Consider the following 18,128-nt stretch of genomic DNA (forward strand, 5'->3'; position numbering starts at 1 on the left):
TTTCATTTCTCCGAACCCAATCAACCCGCCGCTTTATCAAAATGCGTTTCATCCTCCCCGTTGCTCTTCTTGGCGCCAGCGTCGTCATGGCCGAATCTGCTGAAGACCTGATCAACAGCATGGTGCCCGACTGCTTGCGCTCCTGCGCAAAGGACTCCTTCGAGTCTGCGACCAGCTGCAGCATCGATGACACCGACTGCATCTGCTCCAGCAACGTGGGCGCGGATACCTTCAGCTCCATGATGAGCGACATGACCGACTGCGCCATGAACGCCGACTGCGACGCTTCCGACCTGGAGAGCGCGTCGGACATCAACCTGGACGAAGTCGAGTCCAAGGCTGCGAACCTCTGTGGCGGCTCTAGCGGCGGCTCCGACAGCAGTGACGATGCCAGCTCTGACAGCAGTGACGATACCAGCTCTGACAGCGGTGACGATGCCAGCTCGGACAATGCCAACGACTCCACCGGTGAAGGTATGTTGTCCTTCCCCTTGAAGAAAAGAAAGTCGCTAATGATAAACCAGATGGTGCTATGGCTCTTTCTGGCACCACTGCCATCCTCGCCGCTGGTGCCATGATGGTTGTCGCTGCCCTTTAAGCTGAACCCTCCGCGATACCGAAGGAATGTTTATTCTGGAGACCTTCTTTATACTTTCTTTCGATAATCTGTTTTCTGATCTGGCCTGGATGAACTTGCAAAGGCGATGCAATCTCGGCACACTGTATATAATAATTTTATTATTTGAACCCTAAGCTTCCTGCACCTCCAGTGAATTAAGGTTTCTGCATGAAAGGGACCAAAGCTCTCGTAAAATCTGGGGAAGATGGCGACGTTTCCTTCCAATAATCCAGTTCGTTGCACGAAAACCCCACCAAAAAGACGCAATCCCTCACAAAGGGACTTCGGGGGTTTTTCTCTCCTTCCCCTCCTTGGTCTTCTCTTCACCACCGGAAACTCAGTCCACTCGAGAAGCAATTCATCCACGATGACTGTCCACACCGAATCGTTCACCGCGATTCCCGTCCTCGACTTCTCCCTGTCGACCTCTGCGGACACAAAGCCTGCCTTTCTGGCGACCCTTCGCAATGCCCTGGTCAATGTGGGATTTTTCTACCTCATCAACCACCCGATCGCACCGGAAACCAGACAAGACTTGGTGAAGAAGTGCAAGGCGCTCTTCAGGCTCCCGCTCGAGAAGAAACTTGAGATTGAAATGGTCAACAGCAAACATTTCCTCGGCTATTCTCGACTTGGGGCGGAGATCACCGCGCGCAAGCAGGATTATCGAGAACAATTCGATGTGGGCACCTCGACTCGGTCTCGAATATGATTGAACTGACCGCTGCGTTGTACGATAGTTTGCCACGGAGCTACCTGAACCTGGTCCCAATGAGCCTTTGTATCGGAATATCCGGGGCCCAAACCAGGTATTTCAACTTTTGCTCTTGAATACTGCAATCAATACCCAGCAGCTAATTGCGCTACAGTGGCCTGACGAAAGTGCAATTCCAGGTTTCCGCCATTCCGTCGAGGCGTACCTGGCCGAACTGAGCCCAGTCGCGGATAATTTCCAGGTCCTCATTGCAGAGGCCTTAGGTCTGCACCCGACAGCATTAAAGCAGTTTTTCGATAACCCAGTCCAACAGAAGATGAAATTAATCAAGTATCCTCCTCCGCCGAGTGACTCCGAGTCCCAGGGCGTGGGTCCCCATAAAGACTCGGAATTCCTAACGTTTCTCCTTCAAGCGACTCCTCACCATGGACTTGAAGTGCAGAATAAATCCGGTGTCTGGATTTCCGCTCCACCGATTGACGGGTCGCTGGTCGTAAACATCGGCCGAGCCTTGGAAGCGATCACCGGGGGTATCTGTACGGCGACAACACACCGCGTGAATCTTGCGCCATCGAACTATGTGGATGCAGAGGGGTCATCGTTAGGACCGCGATTCTCCATTCCCGTTTTTCAGGGCATGAGCTTGGATTTGTCTGTGGAGAATATCTCCCTGGAATTTCCGGATCATATCAAAGAATTGGTTGGCGATAAAAAGACACGGTCGGATGCCGAGGCGACGTTCAATGAAATATTCCGCGGTCGCACCGGCGAAGGGACCCTGATACACAGGGTGATCAGCCACCAAGACGTCGGCCGGAGGTGGTACCCCGGAGTGCTGGCCCGGGCTCTCGGAGAATATGAGAAGCAGAGCCGAGATGCTTCACGAGAGTGAGCGGGATGATGAAAGGGATTCCGCACACTTCAAAATCAACGTGAAACGCTGGGCGCCACTGCGCGGAGATTCTGGGCTTGGCTTTTCACAAATGTTCCGGATCTTTGGAGATTTTCCAGCAATGGGAGGCCGTGCTGTGCACCATGGGATATAAAAGTCTCGGGCACAGCTCTCGAAGAGCGAAAGATGCTGGACGGCGAGAAGCGACTGTTGCCGTCATGAGGAGCTCACTCTGGGCCCTTGGGGCTTTCCTTCCCGCAATTCTGGCGGCAGACATCTATGTCTCTCCTGAGGGCTCTGATGATGCTGACGGTACTATCGAAGCGCCGTTGCTGTCTATCCAGCTAGCTGTGGACCAAGCTCTTGCGGGAGATACGATCTACTTACGGGGTGGGACCTACTCCCCTACGACGAATATCCAGATCACCAAGAGTGGGACGGCGTCGGCGCCGTATGTTCTCCGCGCGTACGAAGGCGAGGCGGTTATAATAGACGGCGAAGAGCTCCCTGGGTAAGTGTGGGGAACTGGGAAAAGGATTGTAACTAACGAAGCCAGAACACCGGCAGAGCTAGACGGATCGCTAGACAACGAGGACCGAGGGATCTTGCACATCCAAGACGCGAACTATTGGGAGTTCTATGACCTTGAGCTGATCAATGGACCGTATGGAGTATATGCGCGGGATGCATCGAACAACCACTACGAGCGCATTATCACGAGGGACAACTATGAAACTGGTACGCAGTATCCAGTCTCAGTTGGACCCAGTGCTGATAGCAATTAGGCTTCCAGATTCAAGGGGAGTCGTCCAATAACGTTGTCCTTTATCTCGACTCGTACATGAACCGTGACCCGCGCAAGAACGGAGAGAGTGCCGATGGTTTCGCCGTCAAGGAGGGCTCGGGAGAGGGTAATATTCTCCGCGGAGCACGACTCTGGAACAATGTGGATGATGGCCTCGATCTATGGTACGTTTCCAGAGGGATTACTGAGTCGCTCGCTCACACAATCAGGGAGTTCAAATCCGCGGTGACGATCGAAGACACAATCTCGTGGGGGAACGGCTTCAACCGGTATGATCTAAGCTATGTGGGTGGTGACATCCGTGGCTAATTCTACGAGATGGGACTTCTCCCCCTTCGAAGGCGACGGCAACGGCTACAAACTCGGCGGCGGCGACGACGCCGATATTGGCCCGGCAGACCACCGAATCATCAACTCGATCGCCTTTGGCAACGCCAAAGACGGCTTCACTGATAACTCGCAGCCCGGTAACTTCGAACTCATCCGCAACACAGCCTGGAACAATACCGCTGTCGGCTTCAAATTTGGTACCGCCGTGGCTACTCTCACCGATAACCTTGCTGCGTCGAACGGGGAGTCCCCTACGTCCTTGAGCGAGGACCAGATGTCGGAAGGGAATTCGTGGGATGGTGATGGGGCATGGGATGATTCAAGTTTGATCAGCGTTGATGTGACCTTGGTGCAGGGAGAGCGCAATGCCGATGGCATGATTGAGCCCAGTGACTTCTTGATCCCGGTTTCTGGGGAGGCGATTGGGGCTACGACGGATTGGAGTGCATAAGCCGCCGCTTTCCTTGCAGTCGGCTTCGCCCAGTTGTTGGGAATGACGACTTCAGAGGTGAGTGCAGCTTGTATTTCTACAGAGAATCGAGTCATTTGAGGTTTCAAAAACGGACCGGAAGCCTGCTCCGTCGACCTGAAGACACCCTGAGTCATCTGGCCAACATGTTGGATCTGCCCCAAAGCGAGCGTTGGAGTTGACGGCTCCAGAAAGGGAAAGTAGCGACCGAATTCCCGTGACAGACTCCCAGCGGACGGAAATTTCTCCGCTCTCTCATCAACGCTCTGATCGTCGCTCCTCTTTTGAGGCGCGCTCATCGTCCAGATGTTGGCCGTTGGGGGATGATGCCCAGGGACCTCGCATTTCCTCCATCAGTCTGACATGAAGACATGAATTCGCCACACCACGTGTGCAAACAAAGATCTGACGTGAGGCAGCACTGGAGCACGACCTTAACTGGACCTCACTCCACTCCGAGCTCTGAAGTCCGACAGCCCGTGGGCGAGAGCCCCTGAGAGCCTCGATGCCACGACACGTGAAAGGAAGGGGTTGAGTTTCTTGCTTTTTTCCCCCTTTCCCTGCGTGGCGTGGGCGAACTGTTTGATTGGATCGACACTCCCTCATCAGTCACGATGACACAGAGATTTGCTCTCCCATTTCTTCCCTGCCCAGGAAACACGAACGCTGATCCTTTGGCATGCAAGACGGATCCCACGACTGCTTGGCGACGAAAAACTCTTCCTGGCTTGGACCGCCGTGTCTCGTTTCCTGGTCTTGAGCCGCTCCAGACAGAGATTTCATGACTCCACAACGCTGCCTGACGGCTCTGTGAATTGCTCATCCAGCGAAAAATGAGGGCCTGACTTGCCGCTGTGGGGATGGATTTGGACGGTTGGGCCCGATCACAAACACTTTGCTGTTTAAGGCTGAAAACACGTCCCCGTTCCGCAGACCCTGACCCATTCTCTTGTCCCTTGCCAGGCAACGCTTGCCTTTTTTTGTGCTGGGGGGTTTTTTTTCTTTTTTTCATCGAGCGACGATCGTTCCCCACTTCTTTCTTGGGAAACACGAGATCGTGCGGCTGAGAACCACGGCTCTGTTGATTGAGCCTCTCCATCAAAGCTCTCCACAATGGACTTGGAACTTGAACTTGGTGCAGGACCGTCGGCTGTCAGGCTTGAGAGCTGGGCGACTCGGGGGCGAACCTGTCCAAGCAGCCAGACCTAGGGCCGAGGGATGGTGGGGAGTTCAGTTGCTCTTGCACCGCTGCAAGACAGTCGGGGAATTCTGCATGGGAGAGGAGGATGAGGCGGGCTGTCATTCCAAAGGATGCCCTCAGCTTGCGCTGTGGAACGTGGTCCCATCAGCGCAAGAAGGAGCCATTCCGATCGTCTCGAGATTGGAAGAAAATCCTGCATGAACAAAGGTTAAATACGAGCTTGGAGCCACTTGTGACTGAAGTTTCGGCTTGAGCTGCTCGCTGATTGCTCAGCTTGCACAGTGCTAATTTCAACTAAAAATACATTCTCGTATTTCTCTGCAGGAGCCGCAATGTCGTCGTCTCGGACCAACCATCGCGCGGGAACCTCACAGGATCGTCACCAACCATGAAATTTGGTGTTGTCTGGCTGAGGTCCTTTCACGCACCCTCCCAAAGGGGTGGACATTTAATGGGCACACAGCCTCGACGAGGCTCAACGGCTTCTTCCTTCAGCCTTGTGGTGCTGCCGCCTTTGACTGCATTGTTTGATTCTTGACATCTGACTCTCTTGTTCGAGGATCAAGCGCTCCATCATGAGTTCTCTCGATGATTACTTGGATGACGCTGGGTTTGACCTAGATGACTATGATCTGGGCGACTATGACACCGGAGACTATGATTTCGGTGACTACGGTTCCAGCGACTACGATTCCGGTGACTACGGTTCCAGCGACTACGATTACGGCGACTATGATTACGGCGACTATGATTACGGCGACTACCCTACCTCGACCTCGAGCTCAAGCTACCCGACCACCTCGAGCAGCTACGACGACTGGTTAGATGACTATTCCGGGGATAGCTCTGACTCGAGCGACAGCTCTGATTCTTACGACTATGGCTCGTCAGATTATCCTACCAATGGAGACCTCCCTCCTGGCCTTGGAAGCGACTACCCTGGTATCGGGACCGACTACTCGAACATGAAAACGAGCGACAAGTGCGTTAAGGAAGCTGCTTTCAAGACAACCGGGCCCAAGGTGGACCTTGCCTTCGACGTGATCTTCCTTGTTCTCTTCCTCGCCGTTGGTGCTGTTGCTGCATTTAGGCTCCTTAAGAGCAAACAGAAGGGCGCTGCTATCGGCAAATGGTTCTTGTTCCCTGTGTCCCTCTTCTTCGCAATTCTGTAGGTTGGCCCCGGACCCGGTAAAATAGCCAGTACTAATTTAAAATAGGTCCATTCTCATCAATATGATCACCCTCATCCTTTCGCAGTGCCTGATGATGAGAATCGACAAATACAACCTGGCCCAGATTGCTGTTAGGTGGTTTGAGAGCCTCTCGGTGTTTTTGCTGATTGTCCTCATCCTGCTCCCGATTTGCTTGAAGCTCCAGCAGGGTGGTGGGAAGTTTGCCTCACTGACCCTTGTTGTTCACTCGGTCTGGTTGGGGTTGTGCGGTATCTTCCTTCTTGTTGGCCTTGCGACGTATTCCCGCATTCAGGATGCCATTTACCGCACTCAAGACAGCATCGACGCCAATCTCCCCAAGGCCTCCAGGGGAGTTAACATGGCATACTTTGTATTCCTCTTTCTCGCTGCTCTTCTGGGCGGCGCCAACATGTTCTTTGCCTTCTTCCGCAAAGCTAACATCCGCAAAGGCGTAAGTTTTCCCCTGATTAAACTTGTCAATGAAAGCTCTAACAACGCATGCCCAGGCTATCCTAATTGGAATTCCTGCTCTCGGCGTCTCTACTTTGATCCTCACCCTTGTGCTCATGGGCGGGTTTGCGGACCGTGAATATGGCAAGAAAGACCGCTCTGCGGGCTACTTTGAGAAGTCTGGCGATGCTCAAGTCTTCCTTTCTCGACTCTTCTATGCTATCTCATTCCTCTGTGCTCTACTCATCGCGGGGTCGCACCAGGAAGTCGATGATTCTCCTGCCCAACCTGTGGCTCCCATGTCGCAACCGGCCAACGAATGGCACCAACCGACTGCACCAGCTCCTGAGCAGACACACGCACCTGTCCCCGTTCCGGCTCCGTACGGATCTCCCAATGTGGCGTAAATTAATCTATACACTCTTTGCTCTCTTTCTTCATCTACGGCCGCATGGCCTGTTTTCGGGAGCCTCCCTTCGCCTCCGTTTCATATCTTCGCGCTTCTTTTAATTTGCCTTCTGGTCTCTCGCCGTGTCTTTCTGGGAAGAGCTCCATCGATACCACTATCTTATATTTGAACATAAGCAGAATTAATCTTGAGAATGTCACAAAACCGCGCACCATGTTCTTTAATTGTTGACCCAGGGTTCCTCGTGCTTTGTAATTCATAACCCCGTTTGTACCTAATCAAATTCAATTGAATGACTGTTCAAGAGCCTGGCTGCCACATCAACTCAGGTAGGTGTGAAAGTACTCTTTCCAAGGTTGGCTCTTCGAGCCGCCGCCGAGTAACGACCAAGACCTGTCAATATATTGGAGACTGCACGGTCACGAGAGCGGCTCGCCCCATCGCTCTCAGGGTTTTTCTTCTGGCTTTCCTGACTCAGTGTATGGTGGATTTGGATGAGTTTGGAGTCGTTGAATTGTAATTGACATTGACTTTCTCTGGAGAATTCTGGGGTCCAGCGTTTGTCGCCGTGTTGGATGAGGAAGAAGCGAGCAGATCGGACGTCTTTCATTCGCGGGCAATTGTTGGGGGGAGATCATCGTCTCGGCACAATTTGTCTCCAGGACAGACGAACCCTTGAAGTTAACCTTGAAGTTGATCAGGATGAAGAAAACGTCGGGCGGACATTCTGGAGCAGAAAGGTCAATTGACCCCTCCAAGGGACCGTGATGTCTCCTGTCCTGTCCTGAGTCGTGGGACTTGATCGGCAGGTGTCGCCCAGACGGACGCACTGGCGACTCTTTTCCGTGAAATATCGCACGAATCATTGGAGCATCTGTGGCTCACGGCGGTGCTGAGGCCGCTGCTGATCGGTTTCAGCGGGATTAATCCGGAGGAATTCAATTGAAACGCGCCAAGGAGACCTGGAGGCAGCGATGGAGTCTTCAGCGGATGGAGCTGGAGCTGGGTATAAAGATGGGCGTGAGAGTCGCCTTCGAGCTGGGCTGAGGAACAATATCCAGGATCCATCCAGGCAAGCTCGTTGATCTGGTATCATCGGGACCATCATCATCATCATCATCATCTCTTTCATCCATTCTAGGAATTTTTTAGTCATGATGTTCGTCAAGCAGGCTCTGGCTCTCTCCCTGGCGACCGGCGTGCTGGCCACGCAACACAGCGCCCGCGCCCGTTCCCACAGTCTGGGCAAGCGCTACACCTTCCCCCTCCCCGAGTCCCAGGGCACCGAGACCTTCAGCGAGCCGTACGTCGTCTCCGGCGGCGAGACCTTCGACGGCGGCATGAAGACCTACGGCCGTGGCGTCTCGTGCGAGGAGGGCGAGGGCGGCGACTCGGACGCCGTCTTCAGCGTCGAGGACGGCGCGACCCTCAAGAACGTCATCATCGGAGCGGACCAGATTGAGGGCGTGCACTGCCAGGGGTCTTGCACCATCGAGAATGTCTGGTGGGAGAAGGTCTGCGAGGGTACGTACGCTTTTTTTTTGGCCCTAGGTTTAGTTGACAGGTATGGTTCTGCGACTAACGATGTGGTCTACGTAGACGGTCTCTCTCTCAAGACCGGCGAGGGTCCCTTCACCGTCATCGGCGGTGGTGCGCAGGGTGCCGAGGATAAGGTAAGCGCGCAGATGCTCTGCTAGTTATACGTACATTCCGCAGCAGCAACTCTAACACCGCCGGGCAGGTCATCCAACACAACTCCGGCGGCACGGTCAGCATCTCGGGCTTCACGGTGTACGACTTCGGCAAGCTGTACCGGTCGTGCGGGAACTGCGACGAGATGTACGAGCGGCACGTCACGATCGAGAGCGTCACGGCCGTCGAGGGCAGCACGCTCGTCGGCATCAACAGCAACTACGGCGACACTGCGATCATCAGCAGCGACGTCTGCGCGACCGACGTCGGCACCATCTGCCAGGAGTACGAGGGCAACGACACCGGCGACGAGGTGAGCTCCCTCCCCGCCCTTGTTTCATTCTTGTTCTATGCAGTGCTAACGGACCGTAGCCGCCGGAGACTAGCGACGGTCCGAGCGACTACTGCCAGTACTCTGAGCCTCTTCCTGAGTGTTGAGCAGGCTGTGGTCTGTGGTCTGTGATCTGTGGAGCGTGCGATCTCTTCGCGAGGTAGAGAATGGAATCTTTGGTATCAAGTGCCTTGCAAGTGTACGCAGCAGTGCCAATGACAGGTATTTATACAAAGCAATTGAGACTCTCAGGACGGTGCTGTAGGGGAAATACCAGGAATAAATAAGTAAGAGCAAATCCATAAGAGTGCGACTGTATTTGAGGCGGGAGTTAGGGTTTCCGTTTCGAGGCTGGCCTGAGGCACGTGTTTGGATGTTGCGAATAATACTATCGAGGACAATGAGACCGTTACGGTGGGATGGTTAGTGGACTCTTGTGGACCTCGTTACCCAAGGCTCCGGGATAACATATACTTCCTAGAAAGACTGGGTATTCTCCAGTTTCGTGCTGTCATCCCGCAGGCCAGGGTCCAGGTTCCATCTCGGATCCACCATCCAAGGGTCTATCTGGTCTCCTCCTTCACTCTACGGCACAAAGCAGAGTCTAGAATATCCGAACACTCAGCTATCATTGGCTCAATCGGAGACATGACCTTTTAATTTAACCTCCACACTCTCCACCACGCCACCGCATCCCACATCTTAATCCAAACTCGCTCCACCTAACCGAGCTGAAGTACTCTACTCCGCTGGATAACAGCAAGTCCAGCACTGTTCCCTTCCATTAGCATACTCTTGCTCCTGGGAAACGGATCGCCACTTGTAGGACCACAACAACGGGGTAGGGTACTCACATCCTCGCCATTTTGCACGGGATACTACGCACACGCTCTGGATTAGCATCATTCTACGGACCGCGCAAACAAGGGGTGGACGAAGACATGGACATACAGAAGGAGGGTCGCAGTCCGGCTCCTCGGGGAAGCAGATGAGCATGCACATGTCGCCGGGATGAGGCGAGGGAGTCGGAGTCGAAGTCGGAGTCGGAGTTGGCGTGGAGGTGGGCGAGCAGCTGGGGGTGGGAGATGCGGCGGTGATGGCCGCGAAGGCGAGGGTGACGAGGGTTGAGAGGTGCATGTTGATGTTGATGTTGATGTTGATGGATCGATTGACTTGAGAGATTACTCCGGAATGCTTGTCTGGTGTGTTTGAGGAAGATGGGAGTCGTCGAATTTATACCTCGCGTCAGAGGGAAAGGCGGCATGGATGGCCCGCCGGAAGTCATCTCTGTGATCGACATTTGCCTCGGGCTGGAGGAGGCCTTTGTGGCGCATCCAGCCCAATAATCGCAACGGGGATCCCTGGCGAACCATGTTATTGAACAAACCACCCCTGGCTGCGATGTTTCTGGATGTCTCAGTTGTTGGCACTCCGGATTGCAGCGACCGCAAGCTGATTGAGTGTTCCCCTGGACAGAAGGATTCAAACCGCGGTCTCATGAAGCTTTGTGGACTGCCGCTAAGGGGGTAATACGAATTCTGCACGCGAATGGCGAATCCGGGGAAATATTGCTTCGTGTTCGGTGAGGATCCCATTCCCCGGGGCTTGTCTGTTGTTTCCAAGGTTGGGTGCGGCATTGTCCCCGTTGAGATTCAGGGCGGGCGATCCATGGTTCGACCAGGCCAGGTCCAACCCAACTGATGGTGATGGTGATGTCACTTCTGACGTTGCCATGTACCTCCCGATGATGGACCCAGGACACAGGGAAATGACTGCCGTGATCTCCCCCTCCAACACCCTGAACCCTGACACCCTGACACCTGGCACCCTAGTTCCTGGGCTTCTGAGAACACAATGCACCTCGAGTGGGCGCGGTTCCTTGCACACTGGCCCGGCTGGCTCGTGAAACATTCGGCATTGGCAGAGCGCCGGGAGGGCGATCCTGCTGGTGCATCGGTTAATTTGACAGTTCTGAAGGATGGGGGGAATGCGTCGAGCCCGCTTCTGCACGGGATTATGTTTGAGGTGAGATGTGATTCTTTCTGGAGTACCTTGTAGTATTCACATGGATACTAACCAGCTTAGGAAATGGACCATTCCGGTTCGTAGACACCTGCCATACGGTAGATGTTAGGACTAATCATCAGCGTGACAGGCGACGGCGGGATCCACGGCCAGCTGCTGATCAACAACGGCTTCCAGGGCTCCGACGCCGGAATCACGGGGTACAAGCCGCTCGGGTACGTCGACCTGATCCAGGACATGGACAACGCGGTCAGCGACGCGATCACGTCCTCGCTGGCGGTCTCGATCTGGCCGGACGCGCGCGGGTACGTCGGGTTCGCGAATACCGGGTACAACGGGGTGCCTGTGCAGGAGGTGGAGTACCGGTGCGAGTTCTGGATGATGGGGGACTATTCCGGGAAGATCATGTTGCGGCTTGTGGGGAGTGGGAATGGGGAGGTGTATGCGGAGCATAATGTGACGGTCCGGGGAGAGTGGGGACGGTTCAAGCGGTTTGAGACGACGTTCCGGTCGGAGGCGTCGAGGGATGGGGATAATGAGTGGCAGTTGCTGTTTGATTCGCAGCGGGTGAAGGGGGATGTGATGAATTTCGGACTCGTGCAGTTGTTTCCGCCGACGTATCATGATCGGTGGGTTGTCTGTCTCTACATCTGGCGTTGATATGGATCTTTGACGGGCTATATTTTAGAGTCAATGGGCTGCGAGACGACATTGCGAAGCCGGTTGAGGGGCTCAAGCCTGCGTTTCTCCGGTTTCCGGGGGGGAATAATATGTAAGACGGACGGACGGCATCCTGGTCGAGCGGAGTGCTGACGCGAGCCAGAGAGGGATTGAGTGTTGACAGCCGCTGGAAATGGAACGAGACGATCGGGCCGGTGGTCCATCGCCCGGGGCGAGATGGTGAGTCCGTAGCCCTTGCTTGTAATCGGACCGGCTGACGGTGACGGTGTATATAGGGGGCTGGCACTACCCGAATACAGAGGCATTAGGCCTCGACGAGTACCTCTGGTGGTGCCAAGACATGGACATGGTCCCCGTGCTGACCGTCTGGGATGGAAAGTCGTACGGGGGCATCGTCTCCGGCGACGACATGCACCCCTATATCGACGACATCCTCAACGAGCTCGAGGTACGACTATGCCACCCCCCAACATGACCTCGGTAGACTACTAACAAGCGCAGTACCTCCTCGGCTCACCCTCAACCTACTACGGCGCCCTCCGCGCAAAGAACGGCCGGCGCAAACCCTGGCCCATCCAGTACATCGAAATCGGCAACGAAGACGACTACAGCGGCGGGTGCGAGACGTACCCGGACCGCCTCGTGCGCATCCACGACGCAATCCACAAAGCGTACCCCAACATCACCCTGATCGCAAACAACCTCGAGGACTGGTGTCTCCCCCTCGCCCCGCTGCCGGGCCTGATGTTCGACTACCACTACTACCGCAGCCCGGACGACCTGGTCGCCATGTTCAACTACTGGGACAACCACGACCGGTCGAAGGAGATCATCGTCGGCGAGTACGGGTGCCGCAACGACAGCAATCCCGATGGGGTGTTCTGGTCGTTCATGCAGGCGAGCTGCAGCGAGGCGGTGCATATGATCGGGCTCGAGCGGAACAGCGATGTCGTGAAGATGACGGCGTATGCGCCGCTGTTGCAGCATTTCGGGTTCACGCAGTGGTCGGTACGTCCCTCAAATCTCTCTCGCTTTCAACCTTCCTCCGTTCACCTTAGGGCTTATGCTTATGCTTATGCTTATGCTTATGAGGACAGCCGACGTTGATCGGGTTCGACTCGAGCCCCGGGTCCCTGACGCTGTCGACGTCGTACTACGTGCAGAGGATGTTCTCGACGAACCGCGGGGACACGGTGCACCCCGTGAACACGACGGCGGACTTTGGGCCGGTGTACTGGGTGGCTACGAGTAACCGGAGTAGCTACCAGGTCAAGTTGGCCAACTACGGGAGCGAGCGTCAGGTCGTGAATGTCCGGGTTCCCGTGGGAGGAGGAGGGGGAGACTCTGGGACGCTGGAGGTGCTGTCCGGGCCGCAGAATGTGAGCAACCTGCCGCATAATGTGACGATCACGCCTGAGACGAGAGAGGTGCGCCGCGTGGGGGTGGGGGAGGGATATACAGTCGATCTGGATCCGTGGGCTGTGGCGGTGCTGGTGGTCTGATGAGGGCTGTTGTGAGATCTACTAATTTCTAATATTGATATAATCAAGCCATACTTTAATTCTCATATTGATATAATCGATTCAAGCCATACTTTCGATGCTTCCTGTTGTGGATTCTCCCCGTCCAGTCTTGGAACGCACAGACTTCGGCAGGCCGTTTCATATAGAGTGAGGAGGGCTTCAGGCTGGGCCTTCACCGTTTTATCCGTCTTGGCCAACGGACCTGTGTTTCACACTGGCAGTGTATAAAAAAGACAGGATGTCTGTTTCAGCCCGAGACTCTTCAGTCTTTCTTGCCTCCCTCCAGACATCTATCTGCCTATCACGAACGAAACAACTTGGAACATCACCATGCACCTCCAAACCCTTTCAACCGTATCAACCCTCCTCGCGGCAGCCACAACAGCCACCGCCGCAATAACCTGGACGCTCGACAAATCCTCCTCCCCAAGCGAAGACGAATCCTCCGCCTACACCCTGATCGAATCTGCCATGACCGCCGCCGCAGACCGACACGCGCGCCTTGGCACAGCCAGCAAAGACATCTGGGTCTCGTACGCGCCCGACGTCCCCACGGCAGAGGCAAACTTCGACGGCACGCTGCGCTTCGGCGCCGACAGAAACTACCTGAACGAGCGCACGGCGCTGCATGAGATCTCACATACGCTCGGGATTGGGCAGACCGCGGCGTTTGATGAGCGCTGTGCGTCCGGGGACTGGCCGAGTGCGTTGCCGCTGTTGCGGAGCTGGGATGGGGAGGAGGCGGTGATTAATTGTGGCGGGGGGCATATTTGGCCGTATGGGTTGAATTATAATGATGAGTGGAGTGAGACGAATGGGGATCGGCATGTGCAGTTGGTGAATGCGATGATTGCGGATGGGTTGCAGGGTTGATGTCTATGGCTTGTTGTCGAGCAGCCGGTCTGTCTGCGTCGTCTTTTCGGGGTTGAGGGCATACCAAGGCAATAAATTGGGTCTTCTTATCAGTCAATTCGGAGTCCTTATGCTCTGCCAGAGAACTGGTCTCGGCCCCGAGTTCCTTTGTAGAATCCGCAGAGACTCGCCTTCGTTCAACCCTTCGATGATGGTCGACACCAAAAGCATCGGGCCAAAGCAGCCCGACTGCATTCTTCCGAGGAGGGAATAAATGAAGCCTCGGCCACGATAGAACACTCATTGTCACCACCACAACAACATGAACCTCTCCCCCTCGGAACAAAAGGTCCCTCCCCAGTTCGTCTCAATTCATCATATTAACCACTTCTAGATCGTCCACACCCTCCAATCCAACTGGATCTGGCCGCCCACCTGGACCGACTCCCCACCCCCAGACACAAACACCGCCGGCCGAATCGTCCGCTTCACACGCCCCTTCTCCCTCCCCTCGCCGCCCAAAGAGGCCATCCTGCACATCTCCGCCGACACGCGGTACAAAATCCGCGTCAATGGCGTCCGCGTCGCCGTCGGCCCGGCCCGCGGGAGTCCCACGCCCGCGCTGTGGTACTTCGATACCCTCGACGTCGCGGGGTATCTGCGGCAAGGCGAGAATGAGATCCGAGTGGATGTGCTGAGGTATTTTGCGGGTGTGCGCGGAGCGATGCCGTTTTCGAGGACGGCCCTTCCTGGGTTTACGCTTGTGGGTTCTGTTTACACCGAGACTGGGGATGCTACGAAGGTGGATTTGGATACGGGGAAGGGTGGGTGGCTGGCGCAGGTGGACGAGGGTGTCGCGTTTCCCATGGGGCGTGTGGATGATGTTTTTCTTCATGTCCTCCTGCCCTTTCTCGTTGACGGGAGTTGAGTGGTGCTGATGTCTCGCAGATAAACGAGTGTGTCTCCCCGACGGCACTGGCAGCTCCAGCAACACCCGTGGCGTATGGGATCAAAACGCTGAACGGCGAGCTTGCGCCGTGGCGGCTGCGTCCGCGTCCGATCCCGATGTACGAGGAGAGCCATGTGGCTGTTGACACTGTCAGATCGTGCCACAGCACGATATCTCCTGCGGACTGGACCGCATGGCTTGCGCAGACCACTCAGGCACTCATCCTCCCTGCGGGCTCGTCGCATGCCGTCGTCCTGCAGGCGGATGTACACTCTACTGCATTCATTCGGTGGACATTCAGCGCTGCAGCGGCGTCGTCGTCTCTTCGAATGAAGATTACATACTCTGAAGGCTTCGAGGCCGAGCCTCGTGCGTATCCCTTCTTCCGGACGAAGGGCGATCGACTTGACGCGATGAACGGCCATCTGATCGGTCCGTTTGACGACGTGGAGTTGGATATCCCGGCCGGTGAGGCCGTCACGTATGAACCGTTCTGGTTCCGCACGTTCCGTCTCCTCAGGCTAGAGGTCGCTGTTGGAGCTGCACCGGTGACGCTGACGTCCTTCGAGGCAACGCAGGTGAACTACCCCCTCGCCGTCAAGGCGACCTGGGAGAACGCTTCCGACCCGGAGAGCGCAGCCATCTGGGCCGTCTCGATCCGCACACTGCGCAACTGCATGTTCGACGCCTACTCCGACTGCCCCTTCTACGAGCAGCTGCAGTACTCCGGCGACTCACGCTCCGTCGCCCTCTTCCACTACCTCCTCTCTGGCGACGACAGGCTAATGCGGCAAGCAATCACGGCCTTCGCGGCCTCCACAACCGCCGAGGGTCTCACGCAGTCTCGCTTCCCCTCGCACGTCCCGCAGATCATCCCCGCGTTCTCCCTCTACTGGGTCCTCCAGGTCTGCGACCACCACCTCTTCTTCGGGGACGCGGGCTTCGCGCGCTCATTCATCCCGCGCATCGACGGCGTGCTCGAATTCTTCGACGCCCACGTCGACAACCTCGGTCTCGTCAGTGGCCTCCCAGAGGAGGTATGGCAATACGTCGACTGGGTGGCGACCTGGGGCGCGACAGACTCGCACGCGGACAAGGGCGTGCCGACTGCGGGTCGAAAATCCAATCGACACACGTTCTTCAGTCTCCTGTACGCGTATGTCCTGCAGCAGGCTGCGCAGCTGGTCCGCGATGTCGGGCGGCCCGGGAATGCGGGGGAATATGAGTCTCGCGCTGCGGCACTCCAGCGCGCTGTCCGGGCCCACTGCTACGAAGGGCGGTTCTTCACGGATTCGACCGTGGACGCTGCCGTCGGTGACGAGAATGGCAGCGGGAGCGCATACTCGCAGCACTGTCAGGTCTTTGCCGTTATCTCTGGGACGGCAGAGCCAGGCGATCGCGCGCGTCTTATCAGGGAGAGTCTCTCCAGCCGCACGTTCTCGAAGTGCTCGTACATGATGCGGTTTTACCTCCTCCGCGCGGCCTCGATAGCGGGAGACACCGTCTACGAATCCCTCTGGCGCGAGGCATGGGTTCCGTACCGGAAGATGCTGGCGCAGAATCTCACGACGTGGGAAGAGGACGACGTCCGTCAGCGCTCGGACTGTCACGCCTGGGGCAGCGTGCCGATCTACGAGTTCTGCGTTGAGCTTGCGGGGGTGCGGCCTGTGGCTGCAGGTGCGAAGAGGATCCTCTTCATGCCGAGGCTGCGTCTGAGTGATGGGATCAAGGCGAGAGTCGCGTTAGGGAGGGATAATGTTGCGGCTGTCGAGTGGAGGACGGAGCCCGGGGGAGAGAAGCGTGTTGAGCTGCGGCTGGAGAGGGCCGTGGAGGTTGTCAGTCGGCTTCCGGGGGGCGAGGAGGTCGAGCATGGGGTTGTCTGCCATCTCCTCCTGGTCTGGGGTCAGGCTTAGCAGGCTGATCTAGAGTACTGGGTATAGAGATTGAAGCGTGCCAATCGTGTAACAAAAGCATTTACTCCAAGCTCAAACGGCGGATAAATGAGAACGAACACGAGCCATCCGCTCGATACGTCGGGGACCCAATTGAGAAATATTTTCCGTCTTGTCAACTCACCGATGGGTGTCGTCGTTGGAAGACCATCCGATGTTGTCGGAAGGCGTCGTTGGAGATACAAACCCCTCGTCTCTCCAACACCGCATAACCTCGCCGTTGTCAACTACCTCATCACTCAAACGATCGCTGTCGCAATGTCTCTCAAAGATTACCGCCTCCTCACCTTCGACGTCTACGGCACCCTCGTCGACTGGGAATCCGGCATCGTGTCCGCGCTCTCCCCCGTCCTGGCCGCAAACAACGCCACGACCAAGTTCACCAAAACCGAGATCCTGACCGTCTACAGCACCCTCGAGAAAGAACAGCAATCCAAAACCCCAGAGATGATCTACTCCACCCTCCTCGCAACCATCTACCCCACCCTCCTCAACCAACTCGGCCTCCCTCCCCCCACAGACGCAGAGTGCGCCACCTTCGGCGAGAGCATCGGCCTCTGGCCGCCATTCCCAGATACCGTAGCCGCACTGCACAGACTGAGGAGACAGTACAAGCTGGTCGTGCTCTCGAACGTCGACCGGGCGTCCTTCGCGAAGACGAACGCAGGCAGCCTGCAGGGGTTCGCGTTCGACCAGGTCATCACGGCGCAGGACGTCGGCTCGTATAAGCCTGATCTGCGCAATTTCCGGTTCATGCTGGACGCGGTGCGCGAGAGGTTCGCCGTGCAGAGCGGGGAGGTGCTCCAGACGGCGCAGAGCCAGTTCCATGACCATGCGCCGGCGCGGAAGGTGGGTGTGAAGAGCGTGTGGATTGTGCGGCCGGGGGCGGCGATGGGGAATGTTGATCCGGCGGAGGAGATTTACGATTGGAAGTTCGACACCCTGGGCGAGATGGCGGATGCATTGGAGGCCGAGCCTTGACTCTGGATATCTAGTCTAGGTGTGCAGCTAGGTATGCAGCGAAGCAACGTTCTCAACGC

At 56.1% G+C, this 18,128-nt stretch overlaps 10 protein-coding genes across 10 annotated transcripts; 8 read left to right on the plus strand and 2 right to left on the minus strand.

Moving 5' to 3' along the window:
- Positions 1-41: 41 nt before the first annotated feature.
- BJX67DRAFT_381050 (CFEM domain-containing protein) lies at positions 42-598 on the plus strand (the record flags this gene model as incomplete). The annotated part of the gene is made up of 2 exons (XM_071032931.1): positions 42-474; positions 525-598. The coding sequence occupies 2 exons, from the start codon at positions 42-44 to the stop codon at positions 596-598; spliced, it is 507 nt and encodes a 168-aa protein (XP_070886315.1).
- A 388-nt stretch (positions 599-986) lies between these two features.
- BJX67DRAFT_371993 (uncharacterized protein) lies at positions 987-3,812 on the plus strand (the record flags this gene model as incomplete). Its single annotated transcript, XM_071031179.1, has 8 exons — positions 987-1,301; positions 1,360-1,428; positions 1,489-2,222; positions 2,453-2,737; positions 2,783-2,964; positions 3,012-3,115; positions 3,245-3,300; positions 3,350-3,812. The coding sequence occupies 8 exons, from the start codon at positions 987-989 to the stop codon at positions 3,810-3,812; spliced, it is 2,208 nt and encodes a 735-aa protein (XP_070886316.1).
- A 232-nt stretch (positions 3,813-4,044) lies between these two features.
- BJX67DRAFT_84531 (uncharacterized protein) lies at positions 4,045-5,023 on the minus strand. Its single transcript, XM_071035528.1, has one exon. The coding sequence runs from the start codon at positions 4,927-4,929 to the stop codon at positions 4,276-4,278; it is 654 nt and encodes a 217-aa protein (XP_070886317.1). The 5' UTR covers positions 4,930-5,023; the 3' UTR covers positions 4,045-4,275.
- Positions 5,024-5,606: 583 nt separating this feature from the next.
- On the plus strand, positions 5,607-7,081 carry BJX67DRAFT_381053 (uncharacterized protein; the record flags this gene model as incomplete). Its single annotated transcript, XM_071032932.1, has 3 exons — positions 5,607-6,199; positions 6,249-6,675; positions 6,731-7,081. The coding sequence occupies 3 exons, from the start codon at positions 5,607-5,609 to the stop codon at positions 7,079-7,081; spliced, it is 1,371 nt and encodes a 456-aa protein (XP_070886318.1).
- A 1,068-nt stretch (positions 7,082-8,149) lies between these two features.
- BJX67DRAFT_387912 (pectate lyase) lies at positions 8,150-9,213 on the plus strand (the record flags this gene model as incomplete). The annotated part of the gene is made up of 4 exons (XM_071034303.1): positions 8,150-8,607; positions 8,683-8,756; positions 8,825-9,088; positions 9,148-9,213. The coding sequence occupies exons 1-4, from the start codon at positions 8,238-8,240 to the stop codon at positions 9,211-9,213; spliced, it is 774 nt and encodes a 257-aa protein (XP_070886319.1). The 5' UTR covers positions 8,150-8,237.
- Positions 9,214-9,667: 454 nt separating this feature from the next.
- On the minus strand, positions 9,668-10,297 carry BJX67DRAFT_352924 (uncharacterized protein). The gene is made up of 3 exons (XM_071029071.1): positions 10,058-10,297; positions 9,961-9,984; positions 9,668-9,877 (listed from the first exon to the last, which is right to left on the minus strand). The coding sequence occupies exons 1-3, from the start codon at positions 10,241-10,243 to the stop codon at positions 9,848-9,850; spliced, it is 240 nt and encodes a 79-aa protein (XP_070886320.1). The 5' UTR covers positions 10,244-10,297; the 3' UTR covers positions 9,668-9,847.
- Positions 10,298-10,960: 663 nt separating this feature from the next.
- BJX67DRAFT_371995 (alpha-L-arabinofuranosidase A) lies at positions 10,961-13,314 on the plus strand (the record flags this gene model as incomplete). The annotated part of the gene is made up of 8 exons (XM_071031180.1): positions 10,961-11,131; positions 11,192-11,207; positions 11,262-11,760; positions 11,820-11,903; positions 11,955-12,031; positions 12,088-12,260; positions 12,314-12,820; positions 12,910-13,314. 8 exons carry the CDS (start codon positions 10,961-10,963, stop codon positions 13,312-13,314), a joined length of 1,932 nt encoding a protein of 643 aa, XP_070886321.1.
- Positions 13,315-13,399: 85 nt separating this feature from the next.
- Positions 13,400-14,633, plus strand: BJX67DRAFT_352927 (uncharacterized protein). The gene has a single exon (XM_071029072.1). The coding sequence runs from the start codon at positions 13,666-13,668 to the stop codon at positions 14,206-14,208; it is 543 nt and encodes a 180-aa protein (XP_070886322.1). The 5' UTR covers positions 13,400-13,665; the 3' UTR covers positions 14,209-14,633.
- On the plus strand, positions 14,510-17,049 carry BJX67DRAFT_371996 (putative rhamnosidase B; the record flags this gene model as incomplete). Its single annotated transcript, XM_071031181.1, has 3 exons — positions 14,510-14,536; positions 14,582-15,082; positions 15,136-17,049. 3 exons carry the CDS (start codon positions 14,510-14,512, stop codon positions 17,047-17,049), a joined length of 2,442 nt encoding a protein of 813 aa, XP_070886323.1.
- Positions 17,050-17,214: 165 nt separating this feature from the next.
- On the plus strand, positions 17,215-18,069 carry BJX67DRAFT_381059 (putative haloalkanoic acid dehalogenase; the record flags this gene model as incomplete). The annotated part of the gene is made up of 1 exon (XM_071032933.1): positions 17,215-18,069. One exon carries the CDS (start codon positions 17,215-17,217, stop codon positions 18,067-18,069), a length of 855 nt encoding a protein of 284 aa, XP_070886324.1.
- Between the last annotated feature and the right edge of the window lie 59 nt (positions 18,070-18,128).

The sequence above is a fragment of the Aspergillus lucknowensis genome (assembly GCF_044049455.1).
Source record: "Aspergillus lucknowensis strain CBS 449.75 chromosome Unknown BJX67scaffold_19, whole genome shotgun sequence".
In the NCBI taxonomy this organism is placed as follows: Eukaryota; Fungi; Ascomycota; class Eurotiomycetes; order Eurotiales; family Aspergillaceae; genus Aspergillus; species Aspergillus lucknowensis.